Source organism: Gymnodraco acuticeps, unplaced genomic scaffold (genome assembly GCF_902827175.1).
Source record: "Gymnodraco acuticeps unplaced genomic scaffold, fGymAcu1.1, whole genome shotgun sequence".
Classification (NCBI taxonomy): Eukaryota; Metazoa; Chordata; class Actinopteri; order Perciformes; family Bathydraconidae; genus Gymnodraco; species Gymnodraco acuticeps.
The window spans coordinates 69,388-96,543 of record NW_022991530.1 but is presented as its reverse complement, the minus strand read 5'-3'; the positions used below and the strand labels follow the sequence as shown (position 1 = coordinate 96,543).

The following is a 27,156-nucleotide window of genomic DNA, read 5'->3' as shown; positions in this document are numbered from 1 at the left end:
TGTACTTTATGATTCTGTTTTCTTCAAGGTTGTATCTTGTTGGTCGAATGCACTTATTGTAAGTCGCTTTGGATAAAAGCGTCAGCTAAATGCGATGCAATGTAATGTAATATGTTAAAGGAGACCTATCATGCAAAATGCACTTTTTGATGTCTTTTATACATAAATATGTGTCCCCGACCCCGGTGTGTACCCAAATCTTTTAAAAACGTGGGTACAACGAGCGGATACAGATTTGCTGCCGATATGACGTCAAATCGGCGGCAGACCCACAGAAAGTTGCTATCAGAAACAATGCCTGACGTGTTTTGGACGTAATCTCGTCTTTGTTTACATTAGCAAGCCTCGCTAACACTCAGAGCTAACCTGTACTGTAGAGCACATATGTTTAAAACGCAGGAAATATAAAAAGGAACTCACCTTGTGATAAACCCGCAAGAGAAAAAGTATTTGAGCTCCATACTGTTTCAGAAATAATCCTTGATGTGGTTTAAACAGGATGGCGTTTTCTCATGGCCCTACAATATATTGTTCCACTATATCATAATATGTCCACTTTAATATCTTGCACTCAAATACTTCTTCCAAATGTACTGAAATCATCAAAAATAAAAAGTACTGATAAAGCAGAGACATCAGTCAAACCCTGACCCTTATACCCCAAAATGTTAAATTGATGTTTTTAAGGCACACATTTCCCGTATTAATCAGTATTTCTCAGCACTAACGTTGGTTGTTTTGTAATCACATGTTTGCAGTTGAGGACCTTGGTCCCTTTTAGCTAAAGATTAACTGTAACTATTGATCACATTTGATGTAGATCACATAGTATGCCCCAGTAAAATAAGGAATAAAGTGTGTGTCACATAATAACATCATAACACACTTGTACACATCATAATTGAAATAAACATGCAACCGTTTATGTTATAATGGAAGTATTAGCGTAGCAAAGGACATGCTTAGGTTTGACGCAAATTCCAGTAAAGTGATAGAGAGAAAATGGGCCTAATGATAAGACATAAAAGGTCACATGATGTCAAAAAATCGGTCAAAGCTCATCTCCTAAAATCTTTTGTAGCTGCAGAAAAGAAACAGATTAGCTTGAGAAGCTTTTGGGTAAGTATTAAAAAACATGCTACATTTGTTTATCCTGATAAATATAACATATAACGGAGAAGATGTGGTTTACGTGCTGTAAAAATCTACGTTTGATAAGGTTTTTGACCTCTTTTGCCGTCCTTGTCGGGCCAATGATTGACTAGCGATTGAACTGTCCTATTTATTTTCAGGACATCCTGAAGGGAGCCCAATAACACACCAGGAGGACGCTTGGTGACTTCGTCAAATATGAGCTGCTAGAATAAAAAGGCCTCAACATGGACCTGTGTAAAGTGGCTTTCCTCCTGGGAGCCCTGATCTGCACCGGTAAGATATAAAGGCATCTTTGAATGATAATTAAGGTTAAAAAACAATATAAATGCTGTTATATATGTAAAGAAACAGACAATAAGATGATATTTTGCCCTATTTGAGATGAACTCATTAGGACAATGTGTCCAAGTTGATTAAATGTGTCTTTTAATACTATTTTGATCATTTGATGAAGACATTTCTGCATTTTACCAGCACCATTTGTGTCCCTTGCACCATTGTCTTGCGCCATTTTGTTTAGTTTTATGTCTTGAGTATATTGTATGATGTTGGAAGTCCCTGGGAATTAAAATTATCTTTAGCCAAAATACGCTGTAATTCTTTTTGATTCGAATGATAATCTTGAATCTAGAAAGAGACAAATCTAGAAGCACATAACAGATCATGTGTTCACTTTAACACATGATCTTTACCTAGTTTTCAAGGAATGGGAAGAAAACAGTTTGAAAATCATCAAAAAAACGTAATGTCTGTGAGAAGCGCTAAACAAATGTGTTTTATTTGCTTAGTTTACCTATAAATAAGTGACACAAAGCAAATACTGTCATTCATGTGGACCCAGAGTTGATCAAATCATTGTAAAATCACACATTTTTTAATTACATTTCAGAAATCTCATTGAAATACCTGACAATTTGAACATCAACAATCATCAAATCGTCGAAAACAATCGCATTTTTTTCAAATTAAATCTGGAATTGTGATCAATGAACTCAACCACGGGCCACACATATCAAATATTAACAAAGACAGTGTCTCACGTACTTTAAATGAGATTAATGCATCTACACATACATAATATATGATTAGACAATTAGATCATTACAATTATTAGATCATAACTTTGTTATGTCATGTGGTTTTCCTGAATGGGATATTTATAATTTAATAGACCTATTTCCCACAGACAGGGCCGGCCCGTAGCACTGGCGACATAGGCGGTCGCCTAGGGCGCCAGACCTGGGGGGGAGCTGCGCTGGTAGTTCTGGGAGGGAAAAAAACATTTTTGACTGTTTGGCTCATCCGAATTTTCAGTCTTGATGTAACAACATTCATAATTAAGTAAAGGTAACACCCTTTTCACCCCGGTTACACTTTTCATTTGCCCTGTACGATGGGCGCTGTTAGTGAGGAAAGTGGGGGATGTTGACTTATCTGGCGCCCGCAGCTCACAGCCAAAGTGCGAGCGAGCAAGAGAAAGAGAGAGAGAGGGCGCGCATTGGTACCGCGGATTGTTGTTGGATTGAGGCTGATAACTACAGCTCAGTGAGGTAAAGGACTCTTGAGTGTTTAGATAGTTCACTTTAGTCTAAGTTATCTCAGTGGGTCTCAAACGGTTTGGTCACAATTTATGTAAACACATATTTCCAAGGCACTCCTTTATAATTATTAGGATAAATAACAACAGGTTTGAAATCATTCCAATGTATACTATAGGACAGTAAACCAACAATATCATTTAAAACTGGAGAGATACAAAAATATGCATAAATAATGTTAACTGCTCAAATAAGATATGAATGAACAACAAAAATAAAATACGTTACATGAATTTGTTATTGGCTATGGTAGGTTATTGGTTACGTTCAAATACTTATTTGATTATTAAAATGTAAACCGATCTTTTTCATATGGGTGTTTTAGAGTTGTACCCCCGAGATCAGGTCTCTAGTCATTCTGCTCAAAGTGCACCAGATTGAAGCATTTTACTTTAAAATGTTAAAACAAATCTTTCCGGGGGGGGGGGGGCATACCCCCGGACCCCCCTAGAGGATGTGACGTCCACCCCCCAATTAAAACATGTGCATACAATAATGAATACATTTGAAACCTTCTTTATGTATATAACCAACATGTCAATACGTTTCAGTTTTTGTAGTGTATTGGTCTTTTGTAGAGATTTTATATATTCTATTGTGTATTGCTTGGAGGGGGGGGGGGGGCACCAAATCATAATCTTGCCTTGGGCACCAAAATGTCTAGGACCGGCCCTGACTCTGACCCACAGATAGTCATTGAATAAAAGTGCTGTACTTAATTACACATGTATTACAATGTACTAACCTTGATCATTTGCATTTTTTTTAAAACGTAAAGATACCGTGACGTGTTTTGTATTTGCTTTCTATGACTCAAAGTCATCACAATATTCAACACTGGGTTTTCCCGGCACAATGTTAGATGACTCAACTTTATAAACAAACTTATGAATGAGTTTTTTGTACTCTGGAACCGTATGACTTTCTAAAATGCTAAACACCAAAAATGTATAACTTAATATCACTTCCTTTAGGATAGTATATACTGTATGTGTACTGCAGTGTATATACTAGGGATGTAACGATACCAAAAACTCACGGTACGATAATATCGCGATAAAAAGTCCACGGTACGATATTTATCGCGATATTGAAAAATAAAGGAAAAAAAAGGGAATTTCTTTTTTTTCTTTTCTTGAATTTTTTTTTCTTTATTAAATAATAAATCTGATTTTTAAAGCATTTTAGTAGATAGTAGTATTTTAAAGTGTCAACAATATAATAATCAGACCCTGCAATAAAATAAATCAAGTTTCACTTTAGTTTTTCAAGTAACTCAACATCACTCACTCACTCAGCGTCATCAAGGTTATCTTTTAGGAATATGAGCATGTCCACATTTCCAGGTAGAAGCTGGGATGTTTGGGCGTTTACAAAATCCCCTGCTGTGGAAACAACTCTCTTGCTTGGTACTGATGTTGCTGGGACAGAGAGATATGCTTTGGCCATGGGTAACAGCAGTGGGTAAAACTGTGCATTGTCTCTCCACCACTTAAAAAACAATACAGTGTTTGCCAAGAAGGTGAGGCTTATTGACAGGGCGAGATATAAATATACTGTTGGTACTTGTCAATGTCTCTAGGTGTGTACATGTAGCCCTGTAAATACCATGTCCTTTTGTGTTATCTGTTGTTTTATGTTCATGTTGTAACCTACTTGCTGCCATGTTGGACAGGTCTCCCTTGAAAAAGAGATCGATGATCTCAATGGGACCACCTGGTTAAATAAAGGTTTAAAAAATAAATGAAATTAAAAATTAAAAATCGCGGTAGATTTGGTCAGTCCCACGACGGTATTGAGACATTTATTTACCGCGATATCGCGATATTCGATATATCGTTACATCCCTAGTACACATTATACCTGTCGAAAGTGATTTGTTATGATTAGTAGAATAATTATTTTTAAAATATGTTGTATTGCTTTTAGAACTGTATTTATTATTTTGTTGTTATTATCATCATCATCATCATTAGCGTTATTATTGTTATTATCATCGTCATCAACATCATCATCATTATTATCATTAGCATTATTATTGTTATTATTATCATCATCATCATCATCATCATTATTATTGTTATTTAAAAATATGTTGTATCACTTTTAAAACTGTATGTATTTCTTTATTATTTTATGTATTATAATGATGGTATAATTGTCTTTATCCAATGTATCCTTGATTTCAAACCACATTAATTAGCTTGGATGACATCATTGATGTTTAATGATCTTTATATCTGAAACGTAATGAGTTAATATTCCTGTGTCTGATGTCAGCGAGCGGCAACAAGACGGAGAGCTACGCTAAAACGGAGGGAGCTTGGATCCTCTCTCTGCAGAAAAGACAATACTCAGTAAACACTGTGGCCGAGTGTGCCGCCAAATGTGACGCTGAAACGACCTGGACATGCAGGTAAGTTCACTCTGTTCAAATCCATTTCACCATTTATCTTTTACGTTTAACTCTGAGCTTCCTGTGTGTGTTTCCTCAGATCCTTCCTGTACGTTGAGAAGGATCAGGACTGCTGGACAGCTGCAGCTAACTCTAAAACAGAGACCATCCTGCGCAGAAGCAGCGCTGCGTTATACGAAAAAAAAGGTAGGACATTTTATAATTTCTGTTATAATATATATCTTTTATTTGTATTTTTTAATTTTGTATTTACATTTTATTGTATTTATATTTGTATTATAATATGATTTTTGTTGTATTTAATTTGATTCAATTTAATTAAGTTTTCTTTTCTTTACTTTTATCACATGTTATAGAGTGACTTATTAACCCATAAGGACCCACCGTGACACGGGTGTCACATGACCTTTAAATGTTCTGGAAAGTTCCTTATACAGCTTTAGCCTTAATTTTATCTCATGGAGTCCCTAGGTGACACGCTGAACAGTCTGGTGGGTCATGGTCCAGGTCATGTGACTTTGTGTTCCCATGACAACATGTCCAAGATGTCTATGTGCCAGACTAACACATATGACAGAACTAGCTACATTTCAAAAGCTTTTTTTTGTTGCTAAAGGTAAAATTCAAGCCATTTAAGAATGAAAATGCTTACATAACATGTCCTTTATTATATTTAACCTGTTGTGGAAACATTTATTGATCAAATTGATATGAAACACATCAGATAAACATCGCTGTGACACTGATCGGGACTTTAACCCTAAACTTTCACAGTAAACCCGGAGTGGCATATATGCACAATTAGAAATATGATTATGATCTGCTCCGTTAATTTAGCTGATTCAATTATATGTATTCTTTATTCTTCAATTCAAAGAAGGTTCAAATTAATTTAAACCAAAAAATCATCCTCATTAATTAAGTTATAAATAAGAGTTATTTGACCATTAAAGCCCAATGTGACATATATGTCACATTTCAGATATGTGACACTAGGGGGGGTTACTTGTCAGAAATGGGTTCTAGGTGGTCTATTTAGTCTAAATTATGCTCCCCTTAATTTCCCCAAAAGTAGAAATGGGTCCGGGTTCTTATTACAATTAAATATGTACATGAAAGAAAATAAACAAACAATTAAATTAGTACATAAATTAAAAAATAACAAATAAATGAATAGAAAAAATATATATATATTGAATAAATACATATAATAAATGTATTTGTAATTAGGACTAATAAGTGAGACAAAATAAATAAATATATGAATTAATTACTGAAAAAAAAATCAGTTTGAATTACTGAGAAAATGTACATATAACATTGATTTTTGTGCTCTGTTCTAATTATACAGTAATTCAAGTTATAGTAAAAAAACATTTATCAATCGAGTTGTGAGATATAAAGTGTCTGGTTTAAATGTATACATGTTTAGCTTATCAATCAGCTTATCAACATGAATCATTTCCATGTTAGGGGTACCTTTTGACCTATTTCATTAGAAAAGTAACCCTCCAAACACTGATGGTTAATGTTTAGCCCATATGCTGCGTGATCAGTGATGTTTGGACTGTCTGCAAACACTGAGCAGATTAACAGTACTGTGAATACTGGGGATAAAAACATCAATTGAGTGGGATCAGATCAATGATTCACTCAGAGAATAGTGTACTCTACAGCGCACTACAAAATCATTTCATATATTGAATAACGATGTGTGTGTTGTTGTGTCCGTCTCGTGCAGTATACCTCCTGGAGTGTGTTAATGGAATAGGAACAGATTACAGAGGAACGAAAAGCAAATCAAAAACAGGAAAGATCTGCCAGAGATGGGATGCTAAATACCCGCACAGGCCCAAGTATGTACTCATGATATTACTTTACACATCATATCACATTATATCTTTATATATGTGATCTATCTGCATTATATTTGTTCCTGGAAAGTTGTATTTCCACATCCACGTATATATATTTTTACTTTAATGCTATTATATTTCTATTTCAGAAATATTTTGAATTGTTTATTTCTTGTGTCTTAATTTATCTTATGTACATTACCTTGCTTTTTTTAGGCTGCTGCAACGCAAACATTTCCCAGATTGGGATCAATAAAGTACCCATCTATCTCTCTATCTATCTCTCTATCTATCTATCTATCTATCTATCTATCTATCTATCTATCTATCTATCTATCTATCTATCTATCTATCTATCTATCTATCTATCTCTCTATCTATCTCTCTATCTCTCTATCTATCTATCTCTCTATCTATCTCTCTATCTCTCTATCTATCTCTCTATCTATCTCTCTATCTCTCTATCTATCTATCTATCTATCTATCTATCTATCTATCTATCTATCTATCTATCTATCTATCTATCTATATATCTATCTATCTATCTATCTATCTATCTATCTATCTATCTATCTATCTATCTATCTATCTATCTATCTATCTCTCTATCTATCTCTCTATCTCTCTATCTATCTATCTATCTATCTCTCTATCTATCTCTCTATCTCTCTATCTATCTCTCTATCTCTCTATCTATCTATCTATCTATCTATCTATCTATCTATCTATCTATCTATCTATCTATCTATCTATCTATCTATCTATCTATCTATCTATCTATCTATCTATCTATCTATCTATCTATCTATCTATCTATCTATCTATCCATCTAACCATCTATCTATCCATCTATCTATCTACCTACCTATCTATCATATATCTATCCATCTATCCATCTATCCATCTATCTATCTACCTATCTATCTATCATATATCTATCCATCTATCTATATATCTATCTATTTAAGTTACTATGATTTCTCTCAATGTGTGTGTGCAGCTTCACACCGGGTGAGCATCCCAGAGCAGACTTAGAGTTAAACTTCTGCAGAAACCCGGATGGAGACAGCGGCGGACCCTGGTGCTACACCACCGACTCCAACACCCGCTGGGAAAACTGCGACGTGCCCAGCTGCACCGGTAAAAAACATTTATTATCTGTGTTTTTGGGTCTGGTTTTCCAGTGTTGGAAAGTTAAGTACATACAGTATACTCAAGTAATGTTCATAAGTACATTTTAAAGCAGCTTGTAGTCAACTTTTAAAGGTCACCTATTATGCAAAATCCACTTTTTCATGTCTTTTATACATCAACATGTGTCCCTTCTGCATAAAGAGATTCTGGAAGTTTCAGGAAAAAAGATTCTCTCTCTTTTTGTCCTGATCCATTTATATAAAACCTGCCTGAAGATGAGCTGATCAGATTTTGGCCACTTTATGATGTCATTACGATTTTTTGGCTTGTGTAGTAGCCATCTGTACTGTAGCTAGTAGCCTAGTCACCAACCAAGGTAACCCCCCCCCCCCATGACCATGTTGAAGGCAAACAAAAAGAGGAAATAACAGGTCAAATCAAGCAAATCCCCCTCTCAGATTCCACAGCAACCAGAAGAACATAAATACTGGCTGGTGATTTGATTAATCAGCTTTGTGATGGAATAAAAAATGCACAGTGCATTTCCTTAGCTGTGGGTGAGTCCACTGACACCACTGACAATGCTCAGTTGCTGGTGTTTGTGAGTTTTTATGATGAGGCAAAGGGGGAGTTTGTTGAAGATGTGTTGGGCCTGATGAACCTCAGTGGATACACAAGGGGGCAAGACATTTATAAAGCACTAATGGGAATGCTGAATGAAAGAGGGTGCAGCTGCCTTTATTCATAACTGTGCAGCTCTTACACTGCGACTCTGAGGGGTCAAGCACAGACACAATAACAATGAAAACTGACTGCATACAGATTATTTTTGTTTTTGCAACCTCGTGTTAAGAATCTTGTTGCAATTGTTTAAAAGTTTGAATGACCGTAATAAACGGACCTTTGTCTTATTGAAACATTTATTTTGGACCTTTAAGATTTGTATTTGAGTACCCCTGATTTAGACCATTAGACGCGTTCACACCGGAGTACTTTTCCCCATACTTTTCCCGTTTAGTTCCGTTAGTGCCTGGAATTTTGCGTTCACACCAAAAAGAGAACTTAGTTCCGAGAACTTTTACCCACATTTTTAGTGCCTGCTAGAGAAGTGGTACTATCCTGGGGAGAAACAAGTACCAATTTCTGATTGGCTGGGCAAATTGCAAACCACGCCCCGTAAAACTCTGAAAAGTTTTGTGAAGCCGCCATTGTGTTTGCTGGCATTAGCATTATTAGCATTAGCATTAGCCCAGCGCACCAACGGAGAGAGCATAACTTATGGCAACACAAAAGAAAACATTGGAGCGGTGGAGAGGAGGAGGTGTCGGCGTTCTGGCGATTTACTCAGAAGGCTTCAGTAGAAGCTGCTGGGAGTCCCAGCAGCTTCTACTGAAGCCAGTCCCCAACTCCGGGGACTTCCGGCCGGGGACTTCGGGTGGCAGTATACGCCGTGAAGTTGTTTGTGGCCTGCCAGTAAACCCAAAGCAGAAGAAGAAGTGACGTCAGCGGCTTCATTTGTGTAATCTTTCCTCAGGGATTTATTCCGGTGTGAACGCGATCTGTACTTAGTTCCATGGGGGCACTAAGGAGCTGGAGCTTGAAAAGCACCGGTTTTTCCTGTTAACACCGCAGCGGAGCCGCCTCAAAGCTCCGGAATCCGGTTTGTTTCAAGCACCAAAAAGTTGTCGGTCTAGAAAGCAAACAGCGCTGAAACAGAGGGGATAATGGGTAATGCTGCAATGATCTGTTTGGTATTTGGAGCCAAACACTTCAGAGACATGTTCTGGATATATCTGAGAGCTATAATATATTGATGAAAAACAGTATAATAGGAGACCTTTAAGAAGAAAATATTGCACTTTGTAAACACATTTGACCAGATTAGTGACCCTATTATGCTTTTTGTTTGTTTTTCTCTTTCCTGTAGTGTGTTATAAAGGTTTTTGTGCATGTAAATGGTCTGCAAAGGCTAAAATTACCTCCAGAGGGAATCCCCCCCCTGACTTAAACGCCTCCATTGGACTCCTTTGCTTTCTTCAGGCTAACAACGTTACTTTTTTCAGCTGCTTACCCAGAAGCCTTTTAACTTGTTTTAGCACCTACTGTATTTACAGAGTTGTTTTAAAACTATTCTGCATCTCTTTTATGCATTTTTATGAATCTGTTATTCCATTATGTTTATTTATTGTGTTCCTTTCTGTTGTCTTATTAAGTGTTAATGATGATGTAACACTAGCACTGCTATTGTTTAGCTCTACAACACATTGCACGTGATTGTCTAAATGGCTTGTGCTTTATTTGACAGAGGAGTGTATTCACTGCAGTGGTGAGAACTACAGAGGGAAAATCTCCTTGACAGAAAACGGCTACACCTGCCAACGCTGGGACTCTCAGAAACCTCACAACCACGGCTACAACCCCAGCGCGTAAGACCACAAACAAAAACAATTTATCAATCCACCACAGGAGGATTCATTATATTAACCTCTGTGTAAAAAGAGGAGAGGTATTTGGTTTGTTTGTTGTTCAAAAGACCTCATGAAAGACGATACAAGAAGTGAGGATACCCGGCCCGGAGGAACCCCGGGGTCCCCTTCTGGAGCCAGGCCCAGAAGGAGGACTCGTCGGCGAGCGTCTGGTGGCCGGGCTTGCCACGGAGCCCGGCCGGGCCCAGCCCGAAAAGGCAACGTGGGCAACACCTCCGCTTCTCCGTCCCGCGGGCCCACCACCTACGGGAAACAGCGATGGGGTCGGGTGCGCTGCCAGAAGGGTGGCAGTGAAAGCGGAGGGTCTCGACGGACCAGACCCGGGTGACAGAAGCTGGCTTTGGGGACGTGGAACGTCACCTCTCTGGGGGGGAAGGAGCCGGAGCTTGTGCGGGAGGTGGAGCGTTACCAGTTGGATCTGGTTGGGCTCACCTCTACGCACAGCGTCGGCTCTGGAACCTTACTTCTGGATAGGGGTTGGACTCTATTCTTCTCCGGAGTTGCTCAAGGTGTGAGGCGCCGGGCGGGTGTGGGGATACTCACAAGTCCCCGGTTAGGTGCTTCGTTGTTGGAGTTTACCCCAGTGGACGAGAGGGTCGCCTCCCTACGCCTGCGGGTTATGGGGGGGAAAACTCTGACTGTTGTGTGTGCTTATGCACCCAACAGCAGTTCAGAGTATACAGCCTTCTTGGAGACCCTGGAAAGAGTCCTGTATGGGGCTCCTGAAGGGGACTCTTTAATCTTGCTGGGAGACTTCAACGCACATGTGGGCAATGATGGAGACACTTGGAGGGGCGTGATTGGGAGGAACGGCCCCCCTGATCTGAACCGGAGTGGTGGTTTGTTACTGGACTTCTGTGCTAGTCATGGATTGGCCATAACAAACACCATGTTCGAACATAAGGATGCTCATAAGTGTACGTGGTACCAGAGCACCCTAGGCAGAAGGTCCATGATCGATTTCGTTATCGTATCATCGGACCTGAGGCCGTATGTTTTGGACACTCGGGTAAAGAGAGGGGCGGAGTTGTCAACTGATCACCATCTGGTGGTGAGTTGGGTCGAGTGGCGGGGGGAAGCCTCTGGATAGACCTGGTAAGCCCAAACGTGTAGTTCGGGTGAACTGGGAACGTCTGGAGGAGGCCCAAGTTCAGGAGGCCTTCAACTCACACCTCCGGTGGAGCTTTTCGGGCATTCCTGTGGAGGTTGGGGACATTTAACCAGAGTGGTCGGTGTTCAAAGCCTCTATTGCCGAAGCCGTGGCGGGGAGCTGTGGTCTCAAGGTCCTAGGTGCCTCAAGGGGCGGTAACCCTCGAACCTCCTGGTGGACACCGGTGGTCAGGGAAGCCGTCCGACTGAAGAAGGAGGCCTTCAGGGATTTGTTATCCCGGGGGACTCCCGAGGCAGTTGCAAGGTACCGACAGGCCCGAAGGGCAGCAGCCTCATCCGTGGCCGAGGCAAAGCAGTGGGTGTGGGAGAAGTTCGGAGAAGACATGGAGAAGGACTTTCGGGCGGTACCAAAGTTGTTCTGGAAAACTGTCCGACACCTCAGGAGGGGGAAGCAGGGAACCATTCAAGCTGTGTACAGTAAGGATGGGACGTTGTTGACCTCAACTGATGGAGTGTTAGGGCGTTGGAAGGAACACTTTGAGGAACTCCTGAACCCGACAACTCCGCCCTCTATGTTAGAGGCAGAGCTGGAGTATGACGGGGGATCAACACCAATCTCTCGGGGTGAGGTCACTGAGGTCGTCAAACAACTCCACAGTGGCAAAGCCCCGGGGGTGGATGAGATCCGCCCGGAAATGCTGAAGGCTCTGGGTGTTGAGGGACTGTCATGGTTGACACGTCTCATCAACGTTGCGTGGAAGTTGGAAACAGTACCGAAGGAGTGGCAGACCGGGGTGGTGGTTCCCCTTTTTAAAAAGGGGGATCAGAGGGTGTGTGCCAATTATAGAGGCATCACACTACTCAGCCTCCCCGGGAAAGTTTACTCTAAGGTACTCGAAAGGAGGGTCAGGCCGATTGTCGAACCTCAGATTGAGGAGGAACAATGCGGATTCCGTCCTGGTCGTGGAACGACGGATCAGCTTTTTACTCTCGCAAGGATCCTGGAGGGGGCCTGGGAGTACGCTTATCCGGTCTACATGTGTTTTGTAGACTTGGAGAAGGCGTATGACCGAGTTCCCAGGGAGTTACTGTGGGAGGTGCTGCGGGAGTATGGGGTCAGGGGGTCTCTACTCAGGGCCATCCAATCTCTGTACTCCCAAAGCGAGAGCTGTGTCCGGGTCCTCGGCAGTAAGTCGGACACATTTCCGGTGAGGGTTGGCCTCCGCCAGGGCTGCGCTTTGTCACCAATCCTGTTTGTAATATACATGGATCGGATTTCGAGGCGTAGTCATGGGGGAGGGGGTCTGCAGTTCGGTGAACTAAGGATTGCACCACTGCTTTTTGCAGATGATGTGGTTCTAATGGCTTCATCGGTCTGCGACCTTCAGCACTCACTGGATCGGTTCGCAACCGAGTGTGAAGCGGCTGGGATGAGGATCAGCACCTCCAAATCTGAGGCCATGGTTCTCAGCAGGAAACCGATGGACTGTCCACTCCAAGTAGGGAATGAGTCCTTACCCCAAGTGAAGGAGTTCAAGTATCTCGGGGTCTTGTTCTCGAGTGAGGGAACAATGGAGCGTGAGATGGGCCGGAGAATCGGAGCAGCGGGAGCGGTACTGCAGTCGCTTTTCCGCACCGTTGTGACGAAAAGGGAGCTGAGCCAGAAGGCAAAGCTCTCTGTCTACCGGGCCATTTTCGTTCCTACCCTCACCTATGGTCATGAAGGATGGGTCATGACCGAAAGAACGAGATCGCGGATACAAGCGGCCGAGATGGGTTTTCTCCGCAGGGTGGCTGGTGTCTCCCTTAGGGATAAGGTGAGAAGTTCGGTCATCCGGGAGGGACTCGGAGTTGAGCCGCTCGGAGTTGAGCCGCTCCTCCTTCGCGTCGAAAGGAGCCAGTTGAGGTGGTTCGGGCACCTAGTTAGGATGCCACCTGGGCGCCTCCCTAGGGAGGTGTTCCAGGCACGTCCAGCTGGGAAGAGACCAAGCGGTAGACCTAGGACCAGGTGGAGGGATTATATCTCTTCGCTGGCCTGGGAGCGCCTTGGGACCCCCCAGTCAGAGCTGGTTGATGTCGCCAGGGAAAATAAAGTTTGGGGCTCTCTGCTGGAACTGCTACCCCCGCGACCCGACCACGGATAAGCGGGAGAAGATGGATGGATGATGCAGAACCGACCTTACGTGCATGAAGCCTGTTGCACAAACTTCAGTATTTCTGTGTATATAAGTATTTTTATATCATGTTTTTGTATTTTCTTAATTCAAAATAAACCAACGTTGATAACAATACATTTCCCCAAGGGATAAATAAAGTATTTTGATAATATGATTTTCTTGTTACCATTGCAAGATCTGTATCCTTAGCATTTTTGGCTGTAACATTTTGTATATTTATTATAATTATAAGTTAATGTCTGCACTCTCAAAGTGCCCTTTTAGTTAATAAATGCATTGAGGAAATAAAGCAAATATGTTTTGTCCGAACACATATTCTCACTGTTCGATGATTTATGCTTTTTCTAGTCTTCCAGAGAAATATCTTGAGGGGAATTACTGCAGGAACCCGGATGGAGACCCCAAACCCTGGTGTTTCACCACCAGCCCGTCCAAACGCTGGGACTTCTGCTCCATTCCCCGCTGCGGTAAGTCCAAATATTTGCCTTGACTTCTGTTAACCATTGTGACACCTTAAATGCACGGCTTAACACATATACAAACTTTTAAGAAATGTATTAAATAGTTAAACTCACCCTTTGACATGTTGAGGTGCCATTGAGCAAGGTGTTTAGTCGCTGACCCCACTCTGCAACCTGAGGAACAAAAGGAAATACCGTTAAAAAAAGTTAATACCGTGCATATATTAGTTTTATGAATATTTCACAATTAAAATGTAAAACATACTTTAGTAGAATAGCGGCGCCAGGGGGGCGCTAGGGGGTGCTGAAGCTCCCCTAGGATAGCCATAGCACCCCCTAAGCACCCCCAATAAAAGTATGTCTTTTTTTAGGTATACATGTCAATGATAGTCTGTAATACTTTAAGTAGAAACACAAAAAGAATCATAAACTAAACTACCATTATAAAATGTTCCTTCTGAAACACTTTTCATCATAGATTATTGACAAAAGAAAGTTTGTGTCATGGTCTGTCTTTCTGTTTCCTGTTTATTTTGAAAAACACGTCACCCCTTTGTGATTTCCCGCCTGTTTTTTTCACACTTTAGTTTTTTAACTCTCATTGTAATTTGCAGAGAGGACAAAAGTACACACATCCTTTACTCAAGTAGAAGTACAGATACTCGTTTTTATACTCTGGTAAAAGTAGAAGTACTGACTAAACTTCTTTACTCAAGTAAAAGTAAAGAGGCTTTGAAATGTACTTCAGTAAAAAGTACCCATAACTCCCAGCTGTTTTAAAGAGTACCTGACCTCCCTTTATATTAATAGAACAATAATGTCATTGTTAGCTAATGAATGTTTCCATGCTGAACAACGGCAACATGACAACGTTTCCATTGGTCCCTCTTCTTTAGAGAAGACCAGGAAATGATGGATACACGGATCGTGTTCAAATCAATAGGCACGCAATGACTCTAAATAATAATGATCACCCATCAAACACACATTCAGACTAAAGGAACCAGCTGTTTGGAAAATGAGAGAAGTAGACAGTACAGGTATTTGAGTTCAACATGTAAGAAGTAGAAAGTACAGGTATTTGAGTTCAACATGTATGAAGTAGAAAGTACAGGTATTTGAGTTCAACATGTAAGAAGTAGAAAGTACAGGTATTTGTGTTCAACATGTATGAAGTAGAAAGTACAGGTATTTGAGTTCAACATGTAAGAAGTAGGAAGTACAGGTATTTGAGTTCAACATGTAAGAAGTAGAAAGTACAGGTATTTGTGTTCAACATGTGAGAAGTAGAAAGTACAGGTATTTGAGTTCAACATGTAAGAAGTAGAAAGTACAGGTATTTGAGTTCAACATGTAAGAAGTAGAAAGTACAGGTATTTGTGTTCAACATGTAAGAAGTCAAAGTAAAAAGTCGTCCGAAAAATAAGTAGTGGAGTAAAGTACTGATACCAGAAAATACACTTAAGAACAGTAACAAAGTATTTGTACTACACTACTTCCCACCTCTGGTAATTTGGCATTATTAAAAACACTGCCATAATTTACGTTGTTTGTTCCCCTGTGAGATCTATAACTGAACTTCCTATTTTCAGCGTCCGAGCCCCCCACCATCGTCCCGGAGCTGAGCTGTGCCACCGAGGAGGGAGAGTTGTACCGCGGCACCATCTCAGTGACCGAGTCCGGGAAACAGTGCCAGAGCTGGTCCGTTCAGACTCCTCAGAAACACAACCGCTCCCCAGAAAACTACCCCTGCAAGTAAGAACAAATACATCATATATTAACGATGGGCTTATTCAGTGGTGGAAAGTATTTTTATATATGTTTTATTTTATTATTAATATTTAAACTTCTTTTGGTAATTTTATTAATTATAATCCAGTGAAATAATAATACTTTTTCCCCTCCAAAAAAATCACCATTCTGCATAATGACTTCTTTAGTTTTATTATTTTTAGTTTATTTTAATATAGATTTATACTTACTACTACTAATACTACTACCATTTTTAATGCCAGACTTAAAGACTATTTATACTGTGCTATGATTACTTTTTCTAAAATATATTTGATTGTTTTCATGATTATTTCTGCGTTTTTTCCCGTCAGAGGCCTGGATAGCAACCACTGTCGTAACCCGGACAACGAGAGGATGCCCTGGTGCTACACCACCAACACTGAGACCCGCTGGGAGTACTGCAAGGTGCCGAGCTGTGGAGACGCAGCCGGACCAGGTATAACCCTCATTAATGATTATATTAATAATGACCAGAGACGGCAAAAGTATACCCACATCCTTTACTCAAGTAGAAGTACAGATACTCGTGTTTAAAAATACTCTGGTAAAAGTAGAAGTACTGACTAAACTTATTTTTTCAAGTACAAGGAAAGAAGTATGGGCTTTGAAATGTACTTCAGTAAAAAGTACCCATAACTCCCAGCTGTTTTAAAGAGTACCTGACCTCCCTTTATATTAATAGAACAATAATGTCATTGTTAGCTAATGAATGTTTCCATGCTGAACAACGGCAACATGACAACGTTTCCATTGGTCCCTCTTCTTTAGAGAAGACCAGGAAATGATGGATACACGGATCGTGTTCAAATCAATAGGCACGCAATGACTCTAAATAATAATGATCACGCATCAAACACACATTCAGACTAAAGGAAACCAGCTGTTTGGAAAATGTGAGAAGTAGAAAGTTCAGGTATTTGAGTTCAACATGTAAGAAGTAGAAAGTACAGGTATTTGGGTTCAAAATGTAAGAAGTAGAAAGTACAGGTATTTGAGTTCAACATGTAAGAAGTAGAAAGTACAGGTATTTGAGTTCAACATGTAAGAAGTAGAAAGTACAGGTATTTGTGTTCAACATGTAAGAAGTAGAAAGTACAGGTATTTGAGTTCAACATGTAAGAAGTAGAAAGTACAGGTATTTGGGTTCAACATGTAAGAAGTAGAAAGTACAGGTATTTGTGTTCAACATGTAAGAAGTAGAAAGTACAGGTATTTGAGTTCAACATGTAAGAAGTAGAAAGTACAGGTATTTGAGTTCAACATGTAAGAAGTAAAAGTAAAAAGTCGTCAGAAAATAGTAAAGTACAGTAACGAAGTGTTTGTAAAAGTTGAACTCTCTTAATGACAATTTTCACGGGGCTGGTGAGTCCACTACGGACCTATCTCTGGGAATAGTGAGAGGAAGGATAGCAGGGGGCGTGGCTATCCTGTGGCACAAAAAGCTGGACGCTGTCATTAATGTCATCAGGCTTGAAGTTGACTGGTGTATTGCTGTACAGATCAAAATGAATAACAAGGAGTTTAGCATTCTCAATGTATATACACCATATGAGTCACAGCATAATGAAGATGAATACCTGAACAGACTTGCTTTTATACATTATTTTATTGCTGATAATCATTCCACCAGTGTTTTTGTAGTGGGTGATATGAATGCTGACATATCAGACAAAAGGTCCTTGTTTGCTAAGCATATGCTACAGTTTTGTGATGATAACAATCTTATATTATCAAGCCAAATACTTCTGCCTACAGATAGCTATTCATATATAAGCGAGGCCTGGCATACAACTTCATGGCTTGACCATTGCATAAGCACTGCTAATGCCCATGACATTGTAAGATCAATTGAGATTGTGTATGAGGCATCAATGTCAGATCACATTCCTTTTGTAATGTCACTAGATTGTGATAGTCTCCCTGAGATGTCTCAGGAGGTTAATAATGCCTGTACGACTAAAGTGGATGGGTCCAAGCTCACAAATGAGGATAGGCTATTGTACTATGGGTGAACTGATGTCCTGTTGAGTGATGTATATCTACCCAAAGTGGCAACTCTGTGTGTTGATGTGGGTTGTAATGAAAGCTCTCACCGTGAAGACCTCTGTATCATGTATGATTGTATTGTGGGAGCTGTATGGGAGGCCAGTAGACCGTGCTGTACCTACTCTAGGAAGAGACACTACGTCAAGCCAGGGTGGAATAAACATGTGGCTGATCAATACGCTGAAGCCAAGAATGCTTTTGGGGCCTGGGTTCAGGCAGGTAGGCCCAGAGAGGGGCCTGTCCTGGATCTCAAAAAGCGTACAAATGCTAGATATAAATATGCAGTTCGTTCTCCAGAAGCTCCAGGTTGCATATAATGACTGTTTGCGTATACTGCTTAGAAAACCAAGGTGGTGCAGTGCAAGTGAAATGTTCTGTAAAGCACGAGTCAACACGTTCCATGCTCTTTTGAGAAATCGAATGTAGAAATTCATCTGTCGATTGAATGTTTCTCATAACTCTGTCATTATGCTGCTTTCAAATCCGTGTCTCAGTGCTGTACGATACCAGGCACCTCTGTGGAAGCATTGGTATAACTGCCTTTTTTAATTTATATGTGAGTGTTGTATGTCTTGTAATAATGGACCAAGAGTCTCTTTATATAAAGATGATGATGTACTCCACTACGTCCCATCTCTGATCATGACCACAAATACCACAACTTCTAACTCTACTCCGACAGATAGAAAGAACCAACAAATGGGCCTGGAATATTGAAATAATGACTTTTAAGAAACGCAAAACGCTGTATAAAAATGCAGTCCTGTGTCTCGCTGCAGATGAGCCCGTGATCCCCGTGGAGGAGGAGGATTGTTACGAGGGGGGCGGGACGAGTTACAGAGGAGTGACGACAGAGACCATCAGCGGGAAAAGATGTCAGCGCTGGAGCGCCATGACGCCTCACCGCCACAACAAAACTCCACAGGCCTTCCCCCAAGCGTGAGCATCAAAAAGCAGCTCCTGCCAGCCTTATTCTTTATTGTGTATTTAGACCTATGTGAATATGGAATAGTATACCCTGGCTAATTATCGCAGCACAATTGCCAGACTATATAAGTATTGCTTTTACTGTATATAAGTGCAAATAAGAGTGGCTTAAAGGTCCCATCATATGCTTTTCTGGTTATTACCCGTCCCCTTGTTGTTATGTAGCTTTTTCTGCATGTAAACGGTCTGCAGAGTCACAAACCCTCAAAGTACACCCTGTAGCGAGTAAAACTCTAACACAGAGAAGACGTGTCCATGCTGCCCTAGAATGCCTCGTTGTTGGAGATTTTTCTTTTTCCATTTTTTCCTTCCGGGTCCGACACAGGGAGGGGGGGGGGGGGGGGGGGGGGGGGGGGGGGGCAGGAGCTCCAACAAGCCGTTTAGGACAGAGAGTGAATACACATACTATACAGAGATGCTGTGAGAAACCAATGTGAGTTTGGAACATTGAACAATGTAAATCTATTCTAGTAGACCTCAACAATGGAATTATGATCAGTAGAAATGGCCGTGACATGGGACCTTTAACTAATTGTTAGCAGTTTGTTGCATTATAGCAATAACATACAAGATCCAATATATACGTATATAAATAAAAAACCCACATGGATCTTTAGTTCCTTTCCTGGTTTTAATAATCTAGTATGTGAAATATAAAACCTTATAGGATACTGGATGAATAGAATAGAATATAGAATAGAACATATCTTTATTGTCATCATACAAAGTACAACAACATTTATTTGGGAACTCTCACTGCAGTAAAAAATTAGACACAATAAATAAATAAGAGTGCAAAGCAGAGGTAGTAGCGATGCCAGTGAGACGAGATACAATTCAATGTAAATGTGCATATTTATACTTACAGTCTAAATATATATTTCTATAAGTATTTCTAAATAGTAGTGGTTGCAGTCTTTGTGTGTGTGTGTGTGTGTGTGTGTGTGTGTGTGTGTGTGTGTGTGTGTGTGTGTGTGTGTGTGTGTGTGTGTGTGTGTGTGTGTGAGTGCATGTGTGTGTGTGTGTGTGTGTTCAGTTGTTGCTCGCTGTACTAAGGTGTTCTCTTCCACAGGGACCTGAGGAGGAATCTGTGCAGGAACCCTGACGGAGACCGGGCCCCCTGGTGCTACACTACAGACCCTAGTGTCCGCTGGGAGTACTGCAACCTGGAGAAATGCGTCATCAAACCTTCAGGAGGAGCAACTCCCATCCAACCTTCAAACCCCCTGGTCCCCACCCTGGACCCCGCACAGAAAGGTACATTATTAGACTGTACAGGTCACCTATTATGCAAAATCCACTTGTTCATGTCTCTTCCACATCAACATGTGTCCCCTCTTCTCCATGTCTCTTCTACATCAACATGTGTCCCCTCTTCCTCATGTCTCTTCTACATCAACATGTGTCCCCTCTTCTTCATGTCTCTTCTACATCAACATGTGTCCCCTCTTCTTCATGTCTCTTCTACATCAACATGTGTCCCCTCTTCTTCATGTCTCTTCTACATCAACATGTGTCCCCTCTTCTTCATGTCTCTTCTACATCAACATGTGTCCCCTCTTCTTCATGTCTCTACTACATCAACATGTGTCCCCTCTTCTTCATGTCTTTTCTACATCAACATGTGTCCCCTCTTCTTCATGTCTCTTCTACATCAACATGTGTCCCCTCTTCTTCATGTCTCTTCTACATCAACATGTGTCCCCTCTTCTTCATGTCTCTTCTACATCAACATGTGTCCCCTCTTCTTCATGTCTCTTCTACATCACCATGTGTCCCCTCTTCTTCATGTCTCTTCTACATCAACATGTGTCCCCTCTTCTTCATGTCTCTTCTACATCAACATGTGTCCCCTCTTCTTCATGTCTCTTCTACATCAACATGTGTCCCCTCTTCTTCATGTCTCTTCTACATCAACATTTGTCCCCTCTTCTTCATGTCTCTTCTACATCAACATGTGTCCCCTCTTCTTCATGTCTCTTCTACATCAACATGTGTCCCCTCTTCTTCATGTCTCTTCTACATCAACATGTGTCCCCTCTGTGTAAAGACACTCTGAAAGTTTCAGGAACAAAGATTCTCTCTCTTTTTGATCCATTTCTATAAAAACCTGTCTGAAAATGAGCTGATCAGATTTTGGCCACTTTATGATGTCATAACAATGTGTTGTCTTGTGTAACCATTAGCCAATCAGCAACCAAGGTAACCCCCCCCACCTTATCACCTGAATCTCCTCCTAGAGCACCATTGTGTTCTTTGTAACCAAATGTCTCTGCAGAGGGGCGTGGGGAGGGGCTCCTTGTTTTCATCTAAAGTAACAGACAGAGAATCAGCACTTTGGAAACAGGGCTGAAACAGAGGGGATTATGGGTAATGCTGCAATGAGCTGTTTGGTGTTTGGAGCCAAACACTTCAGAGACAGGTTCTGAGAGCTGTAATATATTGATGAAAAACAGTATAATAGAAACCAACTAGGTATTGTACATTGGAGAAATTAAAAGACTAGAAATAAACAATCCAAAATGTAAATGTCTAAAATAGAAATATAATAGCATTAAAAAAGTAAAACCTTGTGTTTGCCACGTTTGAGCCTGTATTCCTAATTCTCTGTGTGTTGCTGGGTCAGACTGTAAAACAGGAAATGGAGACACATACCGGGGCGTGACCTCAATCACCGTGCTGGGCGTGACCTGCCAGGCCTGGAGCGCCCAGAGCCCCCAGAAACACAACAGCTTCACCCCACAAACACACCCCACCAAAGGGCTGGAGGGAAATGTAAGTGTGTGTGTGTGTGTGTGTGTGTGTGTGTGTGTGTGTGTGTGTGTGTGTGTTAAGGTTAAGGTTAGAAATTAAAAAATCATAAAATGTGTTTCTATTTGATTGATTCCGTCTTTGTTTTTCATTGTTAGGGCTGCAGAAACCCAGATGGAGATGTGAACGGACCGTGGTGCTACACGACTGACAGGAACAAGAAATGGGACTACTGTCAGATACCCGACTGTGGTATGTAAACAATATTTTTGTGTACAATATAACAGCAAGATTGTAACTACTAAACCTATGTGTTCCGACCCATGACAACATCAGTTGTCCAGAGTAACATATCAAGAATAATATTGGATAGATTGCCAATGGATGCCAAATTGTTGTCCTCCTTGTGTTGTTGACTGTAAACTCTCTCTTTGCAGCTGGAATGAATTGCGGGACGCCGGTCATCAAACCGAAGCGTTGTTTTGGTCGGATCGTGGGCGGCTGCGTATCCAAAGCTCACTCCTGGCCGTGGCAGATCAGCCTCCGCACCAGGTGAGTCAAACCAAAACTGAAGTATTATTCAAAGTGATGTACGACATTTGTCAGAATATGATAAACATTGGCTCATATGACAGCCTGATGCGCCCGTGAAGATGGCCGCATTGTCTTGCTCTCTCCAACTAAGACTGTTAAACAACCGAACTGCTGAAACAATTCCAGAACATTCATCTGCTACTTAGTAATAACTTGTATGTAGACTCGTATTGCACTATTCCACTTTTTTTTAAACTATTTTTCTTTTTGTTTTACTTTTAATATAGTATACTTTAATATTGTTTTAATATTGTCTGCTTATCTGTATTATTGTGTTGCATTGTTGGAGAAGCCTGTGACCTAAGATTTTCAACGACATAATTACTCTGTAGCTATGTTAGTTCAATAAAGAACCTTGAACCTTGAGCTTGTGTAAAAGGAGAAACCAGTCGTCTCTGGCTCATATAATTAAGTACACATTTATTTGTATTATATTTTGTGCTTTTTACTCAAAATGTCTGTAAAAATCCATGTATTTGTGTCCACAAACAAAATCGTATAGGGTTTAAGGTGTGTTATATTATCTGATATCAAAAAAGGCGATATTATATCTGTCTTTTTCCTACTTTAACACATTTCTGTATTTATTTATTTTCTACCAGCTCGGGAATTCATTTCTGTGGAGGAACGCTGGTCCACCCTCAGTGGGTTCTGACTGCTGCTCACTGCCTGGAGAGGTCAGAGAACATTAATTAAAACATATTTAAAGATTAAATCAGGGGTTTCCAGGGGCCATTTTTAATCGGCCCTCAGCTAATTCAAAAAGTATAATGACTTAAGTATAATAAACTTCAGCTTGTCTTATTAAATATATAGGTTGAAATATATTACAGTATTCATGTGTCAATAAGCCCGATTTTCAAATAAATTCAGTCAGAAAACATCTTTTAACAAATCTAAGTTGATAAGAAAAAGCCCAATAACTCAATTACATAACAACCTTGAAATAGACCCTTCATATTTCCTCTTATGATAATCAATCTGAGGTTTCTGTTTTAAGGAATGAGCTGCCAACAAAATAAACCCTACAGAGAGCTGGGATGTAGGCTGTTTTTTTATAACAGCATTTTCAAGTGTCAAGAATAATTTACCTACATTGGATTGATTAAGCTAATTTATAACTGAACTTATGAGGCGATATATGTACCTCGAGTGAGAGGCCCAGCTCTTCGTATATTTTTCTGTGTGTGGCCCTAGGTGAAACAAGTTTGGACACCCCTGGACTAAATCCTTCAACCCCACAATGATTGGTTTACTGAATGTTTTCAATGTGTTGTTCAGGTCAAAGCGCCCTTCAGCCTATAAGGTGCTGCTGGGCGTTCACACAGAGCGAGCCAACGAGGCGTCCAAACAGGACCGGAACCTGGAGAAACTGGTCCTCGGACCCAACAGAGCGGACATCGCTCTGTTGAAGCTGCAGACGTGAGTCTATCCTCGTAATAATGAATCATACTAGTTATAGCATTACTTAGGAGTTAATTTACTCAAATGTGGTGTTTAACATACATTATATCATTTAACTCGTGATTTCAACCAAAGCCACTTACAGAAAAAGTGGAATAAAGCATAATCATACAAACTCAGATTATCAAGTGCAATATCTTTAAATAATCCAAACCTTTTTGAGGTCTTTATACAGAAATGAGAAGCTATTTTTATGATATTGGCCAAACCCTAACCCATATGTTTTCTGAGATGTGTTTTCTGTGTTTGAATATATTTCCAAAACTGAAATCTGAACATTGGTTGAAGCTAGGTTCAACATCTTTGTTTGTTTCTATTAAAATTAATTGTTTTGCAGAGTGAATATATTTTCTATCCGTCCATCAATCAGAAAATATTGTTAATTAAACTTTATCTGAACCAACCCCTCATTAAAAACCTTCAGAATATATATAGAAATGAAACAGATAAGTCTGATTTATTTAAGTGCTACTATAGGAGAGATTTCTGACTCACAGTATAAATAAAGAAAACAATGAATTTAGGAAAACCTTTAAAGGTATACATATATCGTGCAAAGTACTACAACGTTGTTGTTGTTATAAGCTCCCCCTTTACCAGCTATGGCAATAATACACATTGATGCTTAATAATGACATTATTCCGTAGTGGACCGTACTGCATGATGACTATATTTTCTACTTGTTACACCGTAGTATTGCTATGTTTCACTTCTTCCTCCTGTGCTGTTGTGTGATTTCAGGCCTGCAATAATAAATGACAAAGTGCTGCCGGTGTGTCTGCCAGAGAAGGACTTTGTCGTTCCCAGTGGAACCGAGTGCTATGTGACCGGATGGGGAGAAACTCAAGGTACTGCTAAAGTGTATTTAAACGTTTTTATGCTGTGATGTCTTTTTATTAGAAAATAAGGTGTTTGTAAAGAGAGGGAAGTTTTGGTTGACCGGAGGCCTGTACTACGAAGCCGGCTCAACCTAACCTGGATATGTTTGAGTTAGCCGGTTGGCCTAATCCAAAACATACGCGCTCTCACTAAACTGTACTACGACGCTGGTTATCAAGTGGATCGCTCAAGCCAGCCGTGTCCTATAGGTGCGCGTTCACATGAAAGGGGTGGTATCTGGAGCATTCGACCAATCACAAACATGGAGAAGCGTACTGACAGCGCAGCGTCATACTTCCTGAATGAAAAGTAAACTATAATATTAGACATAAGAAGAAGTTAAACTTTAAACATCCATGACTTAAACACTTTATCCAGGATCAAAGCCACATAGCTGCACCTGCAAGGTGAACACAGCTGGGAACAGAACAAGTGTTTGAATGCGTACATTAACAGGTTTATGATATCACTGCCCCGTCTAAGACACGATCTGACTTTCATTACATTTGTCTCGAGTGTTTCGTCAACTTAATGTGTTGCTTAAAATAATACTTCTGCATACAGTATGTGACACTGTGAGTGTTGCACGGCCAGATACGGCTCAGCTGACTCAGATAAGGAGATATATGATACATTATGAAGTGATATGCCGCAGACTGTACTTAATGTTACTCTGATCCGGTTACTTATGTTGTGGCAGATATTTAAGTAAGCTTTCTTAACGCTAATGTTATAATAGTCAGATTGCTCTGAAGATGGGAGGTGATATTCTATTAATGTTCACGTTCACACAGTCGGTGATTTTTGCCGGCCGTCTTTCCTGCGACGGCAGCTTTTCTGTATTTCCTTTCTCCTGTAATATGACTTGGTCGCTTTAAACTCCGCACACTGAGCTCTGATTGGTCAGCAGGCGGTGCTTTCACTGAGTTGAGCTCTTAGCCTGCAACCTAACCTGGTCCCGACCAGGTTAGCCGCTAAGCATAAGTTACCATGGAGATCTAGCCTGCTAAAAAGAGAACCAGCGTCGTAGGACCGGAAACTCAGTTTTCCCTGAAGTTAGCCGCTAAGCGAAAATCCTGCTTCGTAGTACAGGCCTCTGGAGTGAATGTTTAATGTAAATAAGGTCCTTACTATAGTAAAAAAAAAATGATACTTTTATTGCCTTAAGTCTAAAATAAATAAGAGAAAATGCTCCAAAAATTAAAGTAAAAGTTCCAGTGATTCTCTCCAAGTTTGCTCTTCAGATTATTTAATACAAAGACTGATATCCACATTTTTTGAAGGAAATTATGCCAAAGTTGTTATCAGACAAACTATAGAGTGGCTAACTGTGTGTGTGTGTGTGTGTGTGTGTGTGTGTGTGTGTGTGTGTGTGTGTTTCAGGGACGGGGGGTGAGGGCGTTCTGAAGGAAACGGGTTTCCCTGTGATCGAGAATAAGATCTGTAACCGTCCCTCGTACCTGAACGGTCGAGTCAAAGATCACGAGATGTGTGCCGGAAACATCGAGGGGGGGAATGACAGCTGCCAGGTATGATTGAAAAACCAAAAAAAGCACATGATTTAAATGATTTTAAATCCTGCGTTTTATGATTTAAAAAAAATCTGCATAGAAATCAATTTAGTGTTGTCTTTTTAATAATGTTATACAGTTGTGTTAATTTACAAGAAAATAACTAAGATTTAAAATGTAAATTTAAGTATTCTCTGAGATTAAATTGATATTCCCCCCCCCCCCCACCTGCAGGGTGACAGCGGCGGCCCCCTGGTGTGTCACTCTCAGAACCAGTACGTCCTGCAGGGCGTCACCTCCTGGGGTCTCGGCTGCGCCAACGCCATGAAGCCCGGCATCTACGCCCGAGTCTCCAAGTTTGTGGACTGGATCGACACAACCATCAAAGCCAACTAAAGAACATCCAGCAAATACTGAACAACAACAACAACAACAACAACAACAGCATCGGCCGCACAAAAAGTGACTTTTCATCGTGCTTTTTGAACATACTTTAACATGTTCGTACTGTTCTGCTCCAACAGAGTTTGTAGTCGGAGATTATCGATTTTAAAAGACGTGTTTTATTTCCTGTGGTGGAAAAATATAATAAGCAAAGGATAGGATGTGAAGCTGTGATTCTCTGTAAGAGTTGAACAATAAAACCTAATACAAAGGGAATTGTTAAATCATGGTTTATAGATAGTTAAATAAAACAAACTGTTCCTTTTTTTGGCATAATGTTAATAAATCTACA

The 27,156-nt window shown here is 40.4% G+C and overlaps 1 protein-coding gene across 1 annotated transcript; it reads left to right on the top strand.

Annotated features, from left to right (window-relative positions):
• Positions 1 to 999: 999 nt before the first annotated feature.
• Positions 1,000 to 27,130, top strand: plg (plasminogen). Its single transcript, XM_034197097.1, has 20 exons — positions 1,000 to 1,119; positions 1,293 to 1,428; positions 5,034 to 5,169; positions 5,249 to 5,355; positions 6,911 to 7,025; positions 8,026 to 8,165; positions 10,465 to 10,585; positions 14,281 to 14,399; positions 15,986 to 16,148; positions 16,499 to 16,623; positions 19,013 to 19,172; positions 20,293 to 20,477; positions 21,847 to 21,995; positions 22,130 to 22,223; positions 22,409 to 22,523; positions 23,168 to 23,242; positions 23,847 to 23,987; positions 24,772 to 24,878; positions 26,293 to 26,438; positions 26,655 to 27,130. Exons 2-20 carry the CDS (start codon positions 1,380 to 1,382, stop codon positions 26,814 to 26,816), a joined length of 2,409 nt encoding a protein of 802 aa, XP_034052988.1. The 5' UTR covers positions 1,000 to 1,119; positions 1,293 to 1,379; the 3' UTR covers positions 26,817 to 27,130.
• The last annotated feature ends 26 nt before the right edge of the window (positions 27,131 to 27,156 follow it).

Bases quoted from the DNA above. Each gene is read 5' to 3' on its own strand.
- plg (XM_034197097.1), top strand. From the start codon at position 1,380: ATGGACCTGTGTAAAGTGGCTTTCCTCCTGGGAGCCCTGATCTGCACC. The intron at 7,026-8,025 runs GTATGTACTCAT...GTGTGTGTGCAG, and splicing joins AAATACCCGCACAGGCCCAA to CTTCACACCGGGTGAGCATC. The intron at 22,224-22,408 runs GTATGTAAACAA...CTCTCTTTGCAG, and splicing joins CTGTCAGATACCCGACTGTG to CTGGAATGAATTGCGGGACG.